We start from the raw sequence: 18,090 nt of genomic DNA, 5'->3' as shown, positions 1-18,090 counted from the left end.
AAAGGAAGAGACCAGTTCCTATAGGCGTAAAGGAAGAGACCAGTTCCTATAGGCGTAAAGGAAGAGACCAGTTCCTATGGCGTAAAGGAAGAGACCAGTTCCTATAGGCGTAAAGGAAGAGACCAGTTCCTATAGGCGTAAAGGAAGAGACCAGTTCCTATAGGCGTAAAGGAAGAGACCAGTTCCTATAGGCGTAAAGGAAGAGACCAGTTCCTATAGGCTTAAAGGAAGAGACCAGTTCCTATAGGCGTAAAGGAAGAGACCAGTTTCATAGGCGTAAAGGAAGAGACCAGTTCCTATAGGCGTAAAGGAAGAGACCAGTTCCTATAGGCGTAAAGGAAGAGACCAGTTCCTATAGGCGTAAAGGAAGAGACCAGTTCCTATGGCGTAAAGGAAGAGACCAGTTCCTATAGGCGTAAAGGAAGAGACCAGTTCCTATAGGCGTAAAGGAAGAGACCAGTTCCCCATGGCGTAAAGGAAGAGACCAGTTCCCATGGCGTAAAGGAAGAGACCAGTTCCTATAGGCGTAAAGGAAGAGACCAGTTCCCATGGCGTAAACGAAGAGACCAGTTCCTATAGGCGTAAAGGAAGAGACCAGTTCCTATAGGCGTAAAGGAAGAGACCAGTTCCCATGGCGTAAAGGAAGAGACCAGTTCCTATAGGCGTAAAGGAAGAGACCAGTTCCATAGGCGTAAAGGAAGAGACCAGTTCCCATGGCGTAAAGGAAGAGACCAGTTCCCATAGGCGTAAAGGAAGAGACCAGTTCCTATAGGCGTAAAGGAAGAGACTAGTTCCTATAGGCGTAAAGGAAGAGACCAGTTCCTATAGGCGTAAAGGAAGAGACCAGTTCCTATAGGCGTAAAGGAAGAGACCAGTTCCTATGGAGTAAAGGAAGAGACCAGTTCCTATGGCGTAAAGGAAGAGACCAGTTCCTATAGGCGTAAAGGAAGAGACCAGTTCCTATTAAAGGAAGAGACCAGTTCCTATAGGCGTAAAGGAAGAGACCAGTTCCCAGGCGTAAAGGAAGAGACCAGTTCCTATAGGCGTAAAGGAAGAGACCAGTTCCTATAGGCGTAAAGGAAGAGACCAGTTCCTATAGGCTTAAAGGAAGAGACCAGTTCCTATAGGCGTAAAGGAAGAGACCAGTTCCCATGGCGTAAAGGAAGAGACCAGTTCCCATGGCGTAAAGGAAGAGTCCAGTTCCTATAGGCGTAAAGGAAGAGACCAATGGCGTAAAGGAAGAGACCAGTTCCCATGGCGTAAAGGAAGAGACCAGTTCCTATAGGCGTAAAGGAAGAGACCAGTTCCTATAGGCGTAAAGGAAGAGACCAGTTCCTATAGGCGTAAAGGAAGAGACCAGTTCCTATAGGCGTAAAGGAAGAGACCAGTTTCATGGCGTAAAGGAAGAGACCAGTTCCCATGGCGTAAAGGAAGAGACCAGTTCCCATAGGCGTGAAGGAAGAGACCAGTTCCCATAGGCGTAAAGGAAGTGACCAGTTACCATGGCGTAAAGGAAGAGACCAGTTCCTATAGGCGTAAAGGAAGAGACCAGTTCCCATGGCGTAAAGGAAGAGACCAGTTCCTATGGAGTAAAGGAAGAGACCATTTCCTATAAGCGTAAAGGAAGAGACCAGTTCCTATAGGCGTAAAGGAAGAGACCAGTTCCTATAGGCGTAAAGGAAGAGACCAGTTCCTATAGGCTTAAAGGAAGAGACCAGTTCCTATAGGCGTAAAGGAAGAGACCAGTTCCTATAGGCGTAAAGGAAGAGACCAGTTCCTATAGGCGTAAAGGAAGAGACCAGTTCCTATAGGCGTAAAGGAAGAGACCAGTTCCCATGGAGTAAAGGAAGAGACCACCAGTAAAGGAAGAGACCAGTTCCTATAGGCGTAAAGGAAGAGACCAGTTCCTATAGGCGTAAAGGAAGAGACCAGTTCCCATGGCGTAAAGGAAGAGACCAGTTCCTATAGGCGTAAAGGAAGAGACCAGTTCCCATGGCGTAAAGGAAGAGACCAGTTCCCATGGCGTAAAGGAAGAGACCAGTTCCTATAGGCGTAAAGGAAGAGACCAGTTCCTATAGGCTTAAAGGAAGAGACCAGTTCCTATAGGCGTAAAGGAAGAGACCAGTTTCATGGCGTAAAGGAAGAGACCAGTTCCCATGGTGTAAAGGAAGAGACCAGTTCCCATAGGCGTGAAGGAAGAGACCAGTTCCTATAGGCGTAAAGGAAGTGACCAGTTACCATGGCGTAAAGGAAGAGACCAGTTCCTATGGCGTAAAGGAAGAGACCAGTTCCTATAGGCGTAAAGGAAGAGACCAGTTCCTATGGCGTAAAGGAAGAGACCAGAGGCGTAAAGGAAGAGACCAGTTCCTATAGGCGTAAAGGAAGAGACCAGTTCCTATAGGCGTAAAGGAAGAGACCAGTTCCTATAGGCGTAAAGGAAGAGACCAGTTCCTATGGCGTAAAGGAAGAGACCAGTTCCTATGGCGTAAAGGAAGAGACCAGTTCCTATAGGCGTAAAGGAAGAGACCAGTTCCTATGGCGTAAAGGAAGAGACCAGTTCCTATAGGCGTAAAGGAAGAGACCAGTTCCTATGGCGTAAAGGAAGAGACCAGTTCCTATGGAGTAAAGGAAGAGACCAGTTCCTATGGAGTAAAGGAAGAGACCAGTTCCTATAGGCGTAAAGGAAGAGACCAGTTCCTATAGGCGTAAAGGATGAAACCAGTTCCTATAGGCTTAAAGGAAGAGACCAGTTCCTATAGGCTTAAAGGAAGAGACCAGTTCCTACAGGCGTAAAGGAAGAGACCAGTTCCTATAGGCTAGAGGAAGAGACCAGTTCCTATAGGCTTAAAGGAAGAGACCAGTTCCTATAGGCGTAAAGGAAGAGACCAGTTCCCATGGCGTAAAGTAAGAGACCAGTTCCCATGGCGTAAAGGAAGAGACCAGTTCCTATAGGCGTAAAGGAAGAGACCAGTTCCCATGGCTTAAAGGAAGAGACCAGTTCCCATGGCGTAAAGGAAGAGACCAGTTCCTATAGGCGTAAAGGAAGAGACCAGTTCCTATAGGCTTAAAGGAAGAGACCAGTTCCTATAGGCGTAAAGGAAGAGACCAGTTTCATGGCGTAAAGGAAGAGACCAGTTCCCATGGTGTAAAGGAAGAGACCAGTTCCCATAGGCGTGAAGGAAGAGACCAGTTCCCATAGGCGTAAAGGAAGTGACCAGTTACCATGGCGTAAAGGAAGAGACCAGTTCCTATAGGCGTAAAGGAAGAGACCAGTTCCCATGGCGTAAAGGAAGAGACCAGTTCCTATGGAGTAAAGGAAGAGACCAGTTCCTATGGAGTAAAGGAAGAGACCAGTTCCTATAGGCGTAAAGGAAGAGACCAGTTCCTATAGGCGTAAAGGATGAAACCAGTTCCTATAGGCTTAAAGGAAGAGACCAGTTCCTATAGGCTTAAAGGAAGAGACCAGTTCCTACAGGCGTAAAGGAAGAGACCAGTTCCTATAGGCGTAAAGGAAGAGACCAGTTCCTATAGGCGTAAAGGAAGAGACCAGTTCCTATAGGCGTAAAGGAAGAGACCAGTTCCCATGGCGTAAAGTAAGAGACCAGTTCCCATGGCGTAAAGGAAGAGACCAGTTCCTATAGGCGTAAAGGAAGAGACCAGTTCCCATGGCTTAAAGGAAGAGACCAGTTCCCATGGCGTAAAGGAAGAGACCAGTTCCTATAGGCGTAAAGGAAGAGACCAGTTCCTATAGGCTTAAAGGAAGAGACCAGTTCCTATAGGCGTAAAGGAAGAGACCAGTTTCATGGCGTAAAGGAAGAGACCAGTTCCCATGGTGTAAAGGAAGAGACCAGTTCCCATAGGCGTGAAGGAAGAGACCAGTTCCCATAGGCGTAAAGGAAGTGACCAGTTACCATGGCGTAAAGGAAGAGACCAGTTCCTATAGGCGTAAAGGAAGAGACCAGTTCCCATGGCGTAAAGGAAGAGACCAGTTCCTATGGAGTAAAGGAAGAGACCATTTCCTATAAGCGTAAAGGAAGAGACCAGTTCCTATAGGCGTAAAGGAAGAGACCAGTTCCTACGGCGTAAAGGAAGAGACCAGTTCCTATGGAGTAAAGGAAGAGACCAGTTCCTATAGGCGTAAAGGAAGAGACCAGTTCCCATAGGCGTAAAGGAAGAGACCAGTTCCCATAGGCGTAAAGGAAGAGACCAGTTCCCATGGCGTAAAGGAAGAGACCAGTTCCTATAGGCGTAAAGGAAGAGACCAGTTCCTATTGGCGTAAAGGAAGAGACCAGTTCCCATGGCGTAAAGGAAGAGACCAGTTCCCAGTTCCTATGGCGTAAAGGAAGAGACCAGTTCCCTATGGCGTAAAGGAAGAGACCAGTTCCTATAGGCGTAAAGGAAGAGACCAGTTCCTATAGGCGTAAAGGAAGAGACCAGTTCCTATGGAGTAAAGGAAGAGACCAGTTCCTATAGGCGTAAAGGAAGAGACCAGTTCCTATAAAGGAAGAGACCAGTTCCCTACAGGCGTAAAGGAAGAGACCAGTTCCTATGGCGTAAAGGAAGAGACCAGTTCCTATAGGCGTAAAGGAAGAGACCAGTTCCTATGGCGTAAAGGAAGAGACCAGTTCCTAGGCGTAAAGGAAGAGACCAGTTCCTATGGCGTAAAGGAAGAGACCAGTTCCCATGGCGTAAAGGAAGAGACCAGTTCCCATGGCGTAAAGGAAGAGACCAGTTCCTATAGGCGTAAAGGAAGAGACCAGTTCCTATGGCTTAAAGGAAGAGACCAGTTCCCTAAAGGAAGAGACCAGTTCCTATAGGCGTAAAGGAAGAGACCAGTTCCTATAGGCGTAAAGGAAGAGACCAGTTCCTATAGGCGTAAAGGAAGAGACCAGTTCCCATAGGTGTAAAGGAAGAGACCAGTTCCCATAGGCGTGAAGGAAGAGACCAGTTCCTACGGCGTAAAGGAAGTGACCAGTTCCCATGGCGTAAAGGAAGAGACCAGTTCCTATAGGCGTAAAGGAAGAGACCAGTTTCCATGGCGTAAAGGACGAGACCAGTTCCTATAGGCGTAAAGGAAGAGACCAGTTCCTATAGGCGTAAAGGAAGAGACCAGTTCCTATAGGCTTAAAGGAAGAGACCAGTTCCTATAGGCGTAAAGGAAGAGACCAGTTCCTATAGGCGTAAAGGAAGAGACCAGTTCCTATAGGCGTAAAGGAAGAGACCAGTTCCTATAGGCGTAAAGGAAGAGACCAGTTCCTATAGGCGTAAAGGAAGAGACCAGTTCCTAGGCGTAAAGGAAGAGACCAGTTCCTATAGGAAGTAAAGGAAGAGACCAGTTCCCTAAAGGAAGGACCAGTTAAAGGTAAAGGAAGAGACCAGTTCCTATAGGCGTAAAGGAAGAGACCAGTTCCTATGGCGTAAAGGAAGAGACCAGTTCCTATGGCGTAAAGGAAGAGACCAGTTCCTATAGGCGTAAAGGAAGAGACCAGTTCCCATGGCGTAAAGGAAGAGACCAGTTCCTATGGAGTAAAGGAAGAGACCAGTTCCTATAGGCGTAAAGGAAGAGACCAGTTCCTATAGGCGTAAAGGAAGAGACCAGTTCCTATAGGCGTAAAGGAAGAGACCAGTTCCCATAGGCGTAAAGGAAGAGACCAGTTCCCATGGCGTAAAGGAAGAGACCAGTTCCCATAGGCGTAAAGGAAGAGACCAGTTCCCATGGCGTAAAGGAAGAGACCAGCTCCTATAGGCGTAAAGGAAGAGACCAGTTCCTATGGCGTAAAGGAAGAGACCAGTTCCTATAGGCGTAAAGGAAGAGACCAGTTCCTATAGGCGTAAAGGAAGAGACCAGTTCCTATAGGCGTAAAGGAAGAGACCAGTTCCTATAGGCGTAAAGGAAGAGACCAGTTCCTACAGGCGTAAAGGAAGAGACCAGTTCCTATAGGCGTAAAGGAAGAGACCAGTTCCTATAGGCTTAAAGGAAGAGACCAGTTCCTATAGGCGTAAAGGAAGAGACCAGTTCCTATAGGCAAAGGAAGAGACCAGTTCCATGGCGTAAAGGAAGAGACCAGTTCCCATGGTGTAAAGGAAGAGACCAGTTCCCATAGGCGTGAAGGAAGAGACCAGTTCCTATAGGCGTAATGGAAGAGACCAGTTCCTATAGGCTTAAAGGAAGAGACCAGTTTCTATAGGCGTAAAGGAAGAGACCAGTTCCTATAGGCGTAAAGGAAGAGACCAGTTCCTATGGAGTAAAGGAAGAGACCAGTTCCCATAGGAAGAGACCAGTTCCCATAGGCGTAAAGGAAGTGACCAGTTCCCATGGCGTAAAGGAAGAGACCAGTTCCTATAGGCGTAAAGGAAGAGACCAGTTCCTATAGGCGTAAAGGAAGAGACCAGTTCCCATGGCGTAAAGGAAGAGACCAGTTCCTATAGGCGTAAAGGAAGAGACCAGTTCCTATAGGCGTAAAGGAAGAGACCAGTTCCTATGGCGTAAAGGAAGAGACCAGTTCCTATGGCGTAAAGGAAGAGACCAGTTCCTATGGCGTAAAGGAAGAGACCAGTTCCTATAGGCGTAAAGGAAGAGACCAGTTCCCAGGCGTAAAGGAAGAGACCAGTTCCTATAGGCGTAAAGGAAGAGACCAGTTCCTATAGGCGTAAAGGAAGAGACCAGTTCCTATAGGCGTAAAGGAAGAGACCAGTTCCTATAGGCGTAAAGGAAGAGACCAGTTCCTATGGTGTAAAGGAAGAGACCAGTTCCTATGGTGTAAAGGAACAGACCAGTTCCCATGGTGTAAAGGAAGAGACCAGTTCCTATAGGCTTAAAGGAAGAGACCAGTTCCTATTGGCGTAAACGAAGAGACCAGTTCCTATAGTCGTAATGGAAGAGACCAGTTCCTATAGGCTTAAAGGAAGAGACCAGTTTCTATAGACGTAAAGGAAGAGACCAGTTCCTATAGGCGTAAAGGAAGAGACCAGTTCCTATGGAGTAAAGGAAGAGACCAGTTCCCATAGGAAGAGACCAGTTCCCATAGGCGTAAAGGAAGTGACCAGTTCCCATGGCGTAAAGGAAGAGACCAGTTCCTATAGGCGTAAAGGAAGAGACCAGTTCCTATAGGCGTAAAGGAAGAGACCAGTTCCCATGGCGTAAAGGAAGAGACCAGTTCCTATAGGCGTAAAGGAAGAGACCAGTTCCTATAGGCGTAAAGGAAGAGACCAGTTCCCATGGCGTAAAGGAAGAGACCAGTTCCTATGGCGTAAAGGAAGAGACCAGTTCCTATAGGCGTAAAGGAAGAGACCAGTTCCCATGGCATAAAGGAAGAGACCAGTTCCCATGGCTAAAAGGAAGAGACCAGTTCCTATAGGCGTAAAGGAAGAGACCAGTTCCTGTAGGCGTAAAGGATGAGACCAGTTCCTATAGACGTAAAGGAAGAGACCAGTTCCTATAGGCGTAAAGGAAGAGACCAGTTCCTATGGAGTAAAGGAAGAGACCAGTTCCTATGGCGTAAAGGAAGATACCAGTTCCTATAGGCGTAAAGGAAGAGACCAGTTCCTATGGCGTAAAGGAAGAGACCAGTTCCTATAGTCGTAATGGAAGAGACCAGTTCCTATAGGCTTAAAGGAAGAGACCAGTTTCTATAGACGTAAAGGAAGAGACCAGTTCCTATAGGCGTAAAGGAAGAGACCAGTTCCTATAGACGTAAAGGAAGAGACCAGTTCCTATAGGCGTAAAGGAAGAGACCAGTTCCTATAGACGTAAAGGAAGAGACCAGTTCCTATAGGCGTAAAGGAAGAGACCAGTTCCTATAGACGTAAAGGAAGAAACCAGTTCCTATAGGCGTAAAGGAAGAGACCAGTTCCTATTGGCGTAAAGGAAGAGACCAGTTCCTATAGACGTAAAGGAAGAGACCAGTTCCTATAGGCGTAAAGGAAGAGACCAGTTCCTATGGCTCATAGGAAGATACCACCTGTCTTCTTTCATGTCTTTCTTTCTCTCCTTCCTTCCCTTTTCTTTCTCTCCACACGTGTCTCTTGTCCCTCCCTCCCTGCAGGGCTGGCCTACTGTCGACACCTGTCCACAGTCCGTACCCACTTGTCAGCATTGGTCAACCACAACATTGTGCCTCCTGACAAACCTTGTGAGGCGTCGGGGGGCCTGAGTAAAGACTTGTGGAGCAAGTACCAGAAAGACTGCAAGGTGGGTTAATGGGTGGCTGCCTGGGTGGATTGTTGCTGGCTGACTGGCTAGGTAACTGACTGACTGGCTAGGTGCTGATTGGCTAGTTAACTGACTGACTGGCTAGGTGATGATTGTCTAGGAGCTGATTGGCTAGGAGCTGACTGGCTAGGTGCTGACTGGCTAGGTGCTGACTGGCTATGTGCTGATTGGCTAGGAGCTGACTGGCTCGGTGCTGATTGGCTAGGAGCTGGCTAGCTAGGTGCTGATTGGCTAGGAGCTGACTGGCTAGGTGCTGATTGGCTAGGTGCTGATTGGCTAGGAGCTGATTGGCTAGGAGCTGACTGGCTCGGTGCTGATTGGCTAGGAGCTGACTGGCTTGGTGCTGATTGGCTAGGAGCTGACTGGCTAGGTGCTGACTGGCTAGGTGCTGATTGGCTAGGAGCTGACTGGCTAGTTAACTGACTGACTGGCTATGTGCTGATTGGCTAGGAGCTGACTGGCTATGTGCTGATTGGCTAGGAGCTGACTGGCTAGGTGCTGATTGGCTAGGTGCTGATTGGCTAGGAGCTGACTGGCTAGGAGCTGACTGGCTAGGTGCTGACTGGCTTGGTGCTGACTGGCTAGTAGCTGATTGGCAAGGAGCTGATTGGCTAGGAGCTGACTGGCTAGGTCCTGACTGGCTAGGTGCTGATTGACTAGGAGCTGACTGGCTAGGTGCTGATTGGCTAGGAGCTGATTGGCTAGGAGCTGACTGGCTCGGTGCTGATTGGCTAGGAGCTGACTGGCTATGTGCTGATTGGCTAGGAGCTGACTGGCTATGTGCTGATTGGCTAGGAGTTTACTGGCTAGGTGCTGATTGGCTAGGTGCTGACTGGCTAGTAGCTGATTGGCTAGGAGCTGATTGGCTAGGAGCTGACTGGCTTGGTGCTGATTGGCTAGGAGCTGACTGGCTAGGTCCTGACTGGCTCAGTGCTGATTGGCTAGGAGCTGACTGGCTAGGTGCTAGGCTACCTTCCTCTAACCACTAGACTTCCTGCCTCTAACCACTAGACTTCCTGCCTCTAATCACTAGGCTACCTGCCTCTAACCACTAGACTTCTTGCCTCTAACCACTAGACTTCCTGCCTTTAACCACTAGGCTACCTGCCTCTAACCACTAGTCTACCTGCCTCTAACCACTAGGCTACCTGCCTCCTCTAACCACTAGACTTCCTGCCTCCTCTAACCACTAGACTTCCTGTCTCTAACCACGAGGCTACCTGCCTCTAACCACTAGGCTACCTGCCTCCTCTAACCACTAGGCTACCTGCCTCTAACCACTAGACTTCCTGCCTCTAACCACTAGACTTCCTGCCTCTAACCACTAGGCTACCTGCCTCTAATCACTAGGCTACCTGCCTCTAACCACTAGACTTCCTGCCTCTAACCACTAGACTTCCTGCCTCTAATCACTAGGCTACCTGCCTCTAACCACTAGGCTACCTGCCTCTAACCACTAGGCTACCTGCCTCTAATCACTAGGCTACCTGCCTCTAACCACTAGACTTCCTGCCTCTAACCACTAGGCTACCTGCCTCTAACCACTAGACTTCCTGCCTCTAACCACTAGACTTCCTGCCTCTAACCACTAGGCTACCTGCCTCTAATCACTAGGCTACCTGCCTCTAACCACTAGACTTCCTGCCTCTAACCACTAGACTTCCTGCCTCTAACCACTAGGCTACCTGCCTCTAATCACTAGGCTACCTGCCTCTAACCACTAGGCTACCTGCCTCTAACCACTAGGCTACCTGCCTCTAATCACTAGGCTACCTGCCTCTAACCACTAGACTTCCTGCCTCTAACCACTAGGCTACCTGCCTCTAATCACTAGGCTACCTGCCTCTAACCACTAGACTTCCTGCCTCTAACCACTAGACTTCCTGCCTCTAACCACTAGGCTACCTGCCTCTAATCACTAGGCTACCTGCCTCTAACCACTAGGCTACCTGCCTCTAACCACTAGGCTACCTGCCTCTAATCACTAGGCTACCTGCCTCTAACCACTAGGCTACCTGCCTCTAATCACTAGGCTACCTGCCTCTAACCACTAGGCTACCTGCCTCTAACCACTAGACTTCCTGCCTCTAACCACTAGACTTCCTGCCTCTAACCACTAGGCTACCTGCCTCTAACCACTAGGCTACCTGCCTCTAACCACTAGGCTACCTGCCTCTAATCACTAGGCTACCTGCCTCTAACCACTAGGCTACCTGCCTCTAATCACTAGGCTACCTGCCTCTAACCACTAGGCTACCTGCCTCTAACCACTAGGCTACCTGCCTCTAATCACTAGGCTACCTGCCTCTAACCACTAGGCTACCTGCCTCTAATCACTAGGCTACCTGCCTCTAACCACTAGGCTACCTGCCTCTAACCACTAGACTTCCTGCCTCTAACCACTAGGCTACCTGCCTCTAATCACAGGCTACCTGCCTCTAACCACTAGGCTACCTGCCTCTAACCACTAGGCTACCTGCCTCTAACCACTAGGCTACCTGCCTCTAACCACTAGGCTACCTGCCTCTAATCACTAGGCTACCTGCCTCTAACCACCAGGCTACCTGCCTCCTCTAATCACTAGGCTACCTGCCTCCTCTAACCACTAGACTTCCTGCCTCTAACCACTAGGCTACCTGCCTCTAACCACTAGGCTACCTGCCTCTCTAACCACTAGGCTACCTGCCTCTAATCACTAGGCTACCTGCCTCTAACCACTAGGCTACCTGCCTCTAATCACTAGGCTACCTGCCTCTAACCACTAGACTTCCTGCCTCTAACCACTAGGCTACCTGCCTCTAATCACTAGGCTACCTGCCTCCTCTAACCACTAGGCTCCTGCCTCTAACCACTAGGCCACCTTCCTCCTCTAACCACTAGGCTACCTGCCTCTAATCCTAGGCTACCTCCTCTAATCACTAGGCTACCTGCCTCTAACCACTAGGCTACCTGCCTCTAACCACTAGGCTACCTGCCTCTAATCTCTAGGCTACCTGCCTCTAACCACTAGGCTACCTGCCTCTAATCACTAGGCCACCTGCCTCTAACCACTAGGCTACCTGCCTCTAACCACTAGACTTCCTGCCTCTAACCACTAGGCTTCCTGCCTCTAACCACTAGGCTACCTGCCTCTCTAATCACTAGGCTACCTGCCTCTAACCACTAGGCTACCTGCCTCTAACCACTAGGCTACCTGCCTCTAACCACTAGGCTACCTGCCTCCCTAATCACTAGGCCACCTGCCTCCTCTAACCACTAGGCTACCTGCCTCTAACCACTAGGCTACCTGCCTCTAACCACTAGGCTACCTGCCTCCTCTAACCACTAGGCTACCTGCCTCTAATCAAGGCTCTGCCTCTAGGCTACCTGCCTCTAACCACTAGGCCACCTGCCTCTAATCACTAGGCTACCTGCCTCTAACCACTAGGCTACCTGCCTCTAACCACTAGGCTACCTGCCTCTAACCACTAGGCTACCTGCCTCTAATCACTAGGCTACCTGCCTCCTCTAACCACTAGGCTACCTGCCTCTAATCACTAGGCTACCTGCCTCCTCTAACCACTAGGCTACCTGCCTCCTCTAACCACTAGGCTACCTGCCTCCTCTAATCACTAGGCCACCTGCCTCCTCTAATGCCACTAGGCTACCTGCCTCCTGTAACCACTAGGCACCTGCCTCCTCTAACCACTAGGCTACCTGCCTCCTCTAATCAGAAGCCACCTGCCTTTTAATCACTAGGCTACCTGCCTCCTCTAATCACTAGGCCACCTGCCTCCTCTAATCACTCAGGCTACCTCATCCTCTAACCACCAGGCTACCTGCCTCCTCTACCACTAGGCTACCTGCCTCCTCTAAAATCAACAGGCCACCTGCCTCCTCTAACCACTAGGCTACCTGCCTCCTCTAATCACTAGGCCACCTGCCTCCTCTAACCACTAGGCTACCTGCCTCCTCTAATCACTAGGCCACCTGCCTCCTCTAATCACTAGGCTACCTGCCTCCTCTAATCACTAGGCCACCTGCCTCCTCTAATCACTAGGCTACCTGCCTCCTCTAACCACTAGGCCACCTGCCTCCTCTATCCACTAGGCTACCTGCCTCCTCTAATCACTAGGCCACCTGCCTCCTCTAATCACTAGGCTACCTGCCTCCTCTAACCACTAGGCTACCTGCCTCCTCTAACCACTAGGCTACCTGCCTCCTCTAATCACTAGGCCACCTGCCTCCTCTAACCACTAGGCTACCTGCCTCCTCTAACCACTAGGCTACCTGCCTCCTCTAACCACTAGGCTACCTGCCTCCTCTAACCACTAGGCTACCTGCCTCCTCTAATCACTAGGCTACCTGCCTCCTCTAATCACTAGGCCACCTGCCTCCTCTAATCACTAGGCTACCTGCCTCCTCTAACCACTAGGCTACCTGCCTCCTCTAACCACTAGGCTACCTGCCTCCTCTAATCACTAGGCTACCTGCCTCCTCTAATCACTAGGCCACCTGCCTCCTCTAATCACTAGGCTACCTGCCTCCTCTAACCACTAGGCTACCTGCCTCCTCTAACCACTAGGCTACCTGCCTCCTCTAATCACTAGGCTACCTGCCTCCTCTAATCACTAGGCTACCTGCCGTCCAATAATCACATTCAACATAACAACATAACAATGCAACGTAGACATCAGACTGCTGAGTAATGTATTATTGTATTATCATGTCCACATTGTGCTGTTGGGTAGAAGTAAACTGACTTGAAAGAAGTATGTTTTGATCTTGTGTTGCTGCCAACTCTAGAATGGCTACCCCCAACCCTCTCATATCTCTCATATCTCATCTCTCTTCCTCCATCCTTGTCTCATCTAATTCTAATGGGTCTCAGTAAAATGAACAGCCATGAAAGAGCATGTAATCTGTGCCTAACTTGGACTGAAATGGTTCCGGTACTGATTTTGGGTGCCCGTAGTGTTTATATGTAGGTGCCTCTCTCTCTCTTTCTCTCTCTCTGTCTCTCTCTGTCTCTGTCTGTCTGTCTGTCTTTCCTCTCGTTCCTCTTTCCTCTCACTCTATCTCTCTCTCTCTCTCTTTCTATCTCTCCGTCTCTCTCTGTCTCTGTCTGTCTGTCTTTCCTCTAACTCTATCTCTCTCTCTCTCTCTTTCTATCTCTCCCTCTCCCTCTCTCAATCAAATTCAAATTCAAGTGGCATTATTAGCATGGGGAACACATGTTTACATTGCCAAATCAAGTGAAATAGATAAACTAAAGTGAAATAAACAGTAAAAAGTGAACAGTAAATATTACTCACACAAGTTCCAAAAGATTGAAGACATTTCAGATGTCATATCATGTCTATATACGGTGTTGTAGCGCTGTAAATAGTTAAAGTACAAAAGGGAAAATAAATAGTCATAAATATGGGTTGTATTTGTCCATCTCACCTCAGCCCGTAGAGGAGTCAGCTCAGACAGCCGTCCATCTCACCTCAGCCCGTAGAGGAGTCAGCTCTCTCAGACAGCAGTCCATCTCACCTCAGCCCGTAGAGGAGTCAGCTCAGACAGCCGTCCATCTCACCTCAGCCCATAGAGGAGTCAGCTCTCTCAGACAGCAGTCCATCTCACCTCAGCCCGTAGAGGAGTCAGCTCTCTCAGACAGCCGTCCATCTCACCTCAGCCCGTAGAGGAGTCAGCTCAGACAGCAGTCCATCTCACCTCAGCCCGTAGAGGAGTCAGCTCTCTGAGACAGCAGTCCATCTCACCTCAGCCCGTAGAGGAGTCAGCTCTCTCAGACAGCCGTCCATCTCACCTCAGCCCGTAGAGGAGTCAGCTCTCTCAGACAGCAGTCCATCTCACCTCAGCCCGTAGAGGAGTCAGCTCTCTCAGACAGCCGTCCATCTCACCTCAGCCCGTAGAGGAGTCAGCTCTCTCAGACAGCAGTCCATCTCACCTCAGCCCGTAGAGGAGTCAGCTCTCTCAGACAGCAGTCCATCTCACCTCAGCCCGTAGAGGAGTCAGCTCTCTCAGACAGCAGTCCATCTCACCTCAGCCCGTAGAGCAGTCAGCTCTCTCAGACAGCCGTCCATCTCACCTCAGCCCGTAGAGGAGTCAGCTCTCTCAGACAGCCGTCCATCTCACCTCAGCCCGTAGAGGAGTCAGCTCTCTCAGACAGCCGTCCATCTCACCTCAGCCCGTAGAGGAGTCAGCTCAGACAGCAGTCCATCTCACCTCAGCCCGTAGAGCAGTCAGCTCTCTCAGACAGCAGTCCATCTCACCTCAGCCCGTAGAGGAGTCAGCTCTCTCAGACAGCCGTCCATCTCACCTCAGCCCGTAGAGGAGTCAGCTCAGACAGCCGTCCATCTCACCTCAGCCCGTAGAGGAGTCAGCTCTCTCAGACAGCCGTCCATCTCACCTCAGCCCGTAGAGGAGTCAGCTCTCTCAGACAGCAGTCCATCTCACCTCAGCCCGTAGAGGAGTCAGCTCTCTCAGACAGCCGTCCATCTCACCTCAGCCCGTAGAGGAGTCAGCTCTCTCAGACAGCCGTCCATCTCACCTCAGCCCGTAGAGGAGTCAGCTCTCTCAGACAGCCATCCATCTCACCTCAGCCCGTAGAGGAGTCAGCTCTCTCAGACAGCAGTCCATCTCACCTCAGCCCGTAGAGCAGTCAGCTCAGACAGCCGTCCATCTCACCTCAGCCCGTAGAGCAGTCAGCTCAGACAGCCGTCCATCTCACCTCAGCCCGTAGAGGAGTCAGCTCAGACAGCCGTCCATCTCACCTCAGCCCGTAGAGCAGTCAGCTCAGACAGCCGTCCATCTCACCTCAGCCCGTAGAGCAGTCAGCTCAGACAGCCGTCCATCTCACCTCAGCCCGTAGAGGAGTCAGCTCAGACAGCCGTCCATCTCACCTCAGCCGTAGGGAGTCGCTCAGACAGTCCATCTCACCTCAGCCCGGAGTCAGCTCAGACAGCCGTCCATCTCACCTCAGCCCGTAGAGGAGTCAGCTCTCTCAGACAGCAGTCCATCTCACCTCAGCCCGTAGAGAGTCAGCTCTCTCAGACAGCAGTCCATCTCACCTCAGCCCGTAGAGCAGTCAGCTCAGACAGCCGTCCATCTCACCTCAGCCCGTAGAGCAGTCAGCTCAGACAGCCGTCCATCTCACCTCAGCCCGTAGAGGAGTCAGCTCAGACAGCCGTCCATCTCACCTCAGCCCATAGAGCAGTCAGCTCTCTCAGACAGCAGTCCATCTCACCTCAGCCCGTAGAGCAGTCAGCTCTCTCAGACAGCCGTCCATCTCACCTCAGCCCGTAGAGCAGTCGGCTCTCTCAGACAGCAGTCCATCTCACCTCAGCCCGTAGAGGAGTCAGCTCTCTCAGACAGCCGTCCATCTCACCTCAGCCCGTAGAGGAGTCAGCTCAGACAGCCGTCCATCTCACCTCAGCCCGTAGAGGAGTCAGCTCTCTCAGACAGCCGTCCATCTCACCTCAGCCCGTAGAGGAGTCAGCTCTCTCAGACAGCCGTCCATCTCACCTCAGCCCGTAGAGGAGTCAGCTCTCTCAGACAGCAGTCCATCTCACCTCAGCCCGTAGAGCAGTCAGCTCAGACAGCCGTCCATCTCACCTCAGCCCGTAGAGGAGTCAGCTCAGACAGCCGTCCATCTCACCTCAGCCCGTAGAGGAGTCAGCTCTCTCAGACAGCAGTCCATCTCACCTCAGCCCGTAGAGCAGTCAGCTCAGACAGCCGTCCATCTCACCTCAGCCCGTAGAGGAGTCAGCTCAGACAGCCGTCCATCTCACCTCAGCCCGTAGAGGAGTCAGCTCTCTCAGACAGCAGTCCATCTCACCTCAGCCCGTAGAGCAGTCAGCTCTCTCAGACAGCCGTCCATCTCACCTCAGCCCGTAGAGCAGTCGGCTCTCTCAGACAGCAGTCCATCCCACCTCAGCCCGTAGAGGAGTCAGCTCTCTCAGACAGCAGTCCATCTCACCTCAGCCCGTAGAGCAGTCAGCTCTCTCAGACAGCCGTCCATCTCACCTCAGCCCGTAGAGCAGTCAGCTCAGACAGCAGTCCATCTCACCTCAGCCCATAGAGCAGTCAGCTCTCTCAGACAGCCGTCCATCTCCACCTTCAACCCTCCAGGGGACAGGGACAGGGACGGGGGGGGGTGACTATCTTTGTCTGCAGGACATTTTGAAGAGGTGTGATTAGACTCACTCAGGATGGGGGAGTTGTCACAGAGAGAGAGAGAGCTTTTCCTGCTGTGCTCTCTCTCTTTGACCCCGTAAAAGTCCTACTGGCACTGTACCAGGGGATGGTCTGGTTAATATAACACTGTACCAGGGGATGGTCTGGTTAATATAGCACTGTACCAGGGGATGGTCTGGTTAATATAGCACTGTACCAGGGGATGGTCTGGTTAATATAACACTGTACCAGGGGATGGTCTGGTTAATATAGCACTGTACCAGGGGATGGTCTGGTTAATATAGCACTGTACCAGGGGATGGTCTGGTTAATATAGCACTGTACCAGGGGATGGTCTGGTTAATATATGGTCTGTACCAGGGGATGGTCTGGTTAATTAATATAACACTGTACCAGGGATGGTCTGGTTAATATAACACTGTACCAGGGGATGGTCTGGTTAATATAACACTGTACCAGGGGGATGGTCTGTACCAGGGGTTAATATAGCACTGTACCAGGGGATGGTCTGGTTAATATAACACTGTACCAGGGGATGGTCTGGTTAATATAACACTGTACCAGGGGATGGTCTGGTTAATATAGCACTGTACCAGGGGATGGTCTGGTTAATATAACACTGTACCAGGGGATGGTCTGGTTAATATAGCACTGTACCAGGGGATGGTCTGGTTAATATAGCACTGTACCAGGGGATGGTCTGGTTAATATAACACTGTACCAGGGGATGGTCTGGTTAATATAGCACTGTACCAGGGGATGGTCTGGTTAATATAGCACTGTACCAGGGGATGGTCTGGTTAATATAGCACTGTACCAGGGGATGGTCTGGTTAATATAACACTGTACCAGGGGATGGTCTGGTTAATATAACACTGTACCAGGGGATGGTCTGGTTAATATAACACTGTACCAGGGGGATGGTCTGGTTAATATAGCACTGTACCAGGGGATGGTCTGGTTAATATAGCACTGTACCAGGGGATGGTCTGGTTAATATAACACTGTACCAGGGGATGGTCTGGTTAATATAACACTGTACCAGGGGATGGTCTGGTTAATATAACACTGTACCAGGGGATGGTCTGGTTAATATAGCACTGTACCAGGGGATGGTCTGGTTAATATAACACTGTACCAGGGGATGGTCTGGTTAATATAGCACTGTACCAGGGGATGGTCTGGTTAATATAGCACTGTACCAGGGGATGGTCTGGTTAATATAACACTGTACCAGGGGATGGTCTGGTTAATATAACACTGTACCAGGGGATGGTCTGGTTAATATAACACTGTACCAGGGGATGGTCTGGTTAATATAACACTGTACCAGGGGATGGTCTGTACCAGGGGATGGTCTGGTTAATATAACACTGTACCAGGGGATGGTCTGGTTAATATAGCACTGTACCAGGGGATGGTCTGGTTAATATAACACTGTACCAGGGGATGGTCTGGTTAATATAACACTGTACCAGGGGATGGTCTGGTTAATATAACACTGTACCAGGGGATGGTCTGGTTAATATAACACTGTACCAGGGGATGGTCTGGTTAATATAGCACTGTACCAGGGGATGGTCTGGTTAATATAACACTGTACCAGGGGATGGTCTGGTTAATATAACACTGTACCAGGGGATGGTCTGGTTAATATAACACTGTACCAGGGGATGGTCTGGTTAATATAACACTG

At 50.2% G+C, this 18,090-nt stretch overlaps 1 protein-coding gene across 3 annotated transcripts in view; it reads left to right on the top strand.

Annotated features, from left to right (window-relative positions):
• The window catches only part of LOC118379529 (small G protein signaling modulator 2-like), a 258,031-nt gene that overhangs the window by 213,537 nt on the left and 26,404 nt on the right, over positions 1 to 18,090 (top strand). For all 3 annotated transcript variants that reach the window (XR_008068811.1, XM_052468679.1, XM_052468678.1), the window contains exon 14: positions 8,047 to 8,192. Coding sequence is in view for 2 of the 3 variants with exons in the window: in XM_052468679.1 (XP_052324639.1) it covers positions 8,047 to 8,192 (146 nt within the window). In the remaining variant the exon portion in view is untranslated. The remainder of the gene's footprint in view (positions 1 to 8,046; positions 8,193 to 18,090) is intronic.

Source organism: Oncorhynchus keta, chromosome 18 (genome assembly GCF_023373465.1).
Source record: "Oncorhynchus keta strain PuntledgeMale-10-30-2019 chromosome 18, Oket_V2, whole genome shotgun sequence".
Taxonomy (NCBI): domain Eukaryota; kingdom Metazoa; phylum Chordata; class Actinopteri; order Salmoniformes; family Salmonidae; genus Oncorhynchus; species Oncorhynchus keta.
Note: the sequence above shows the minus strand (reverse complement) of the source record. Positions and strands in the feature narration are given on the sequence as shown.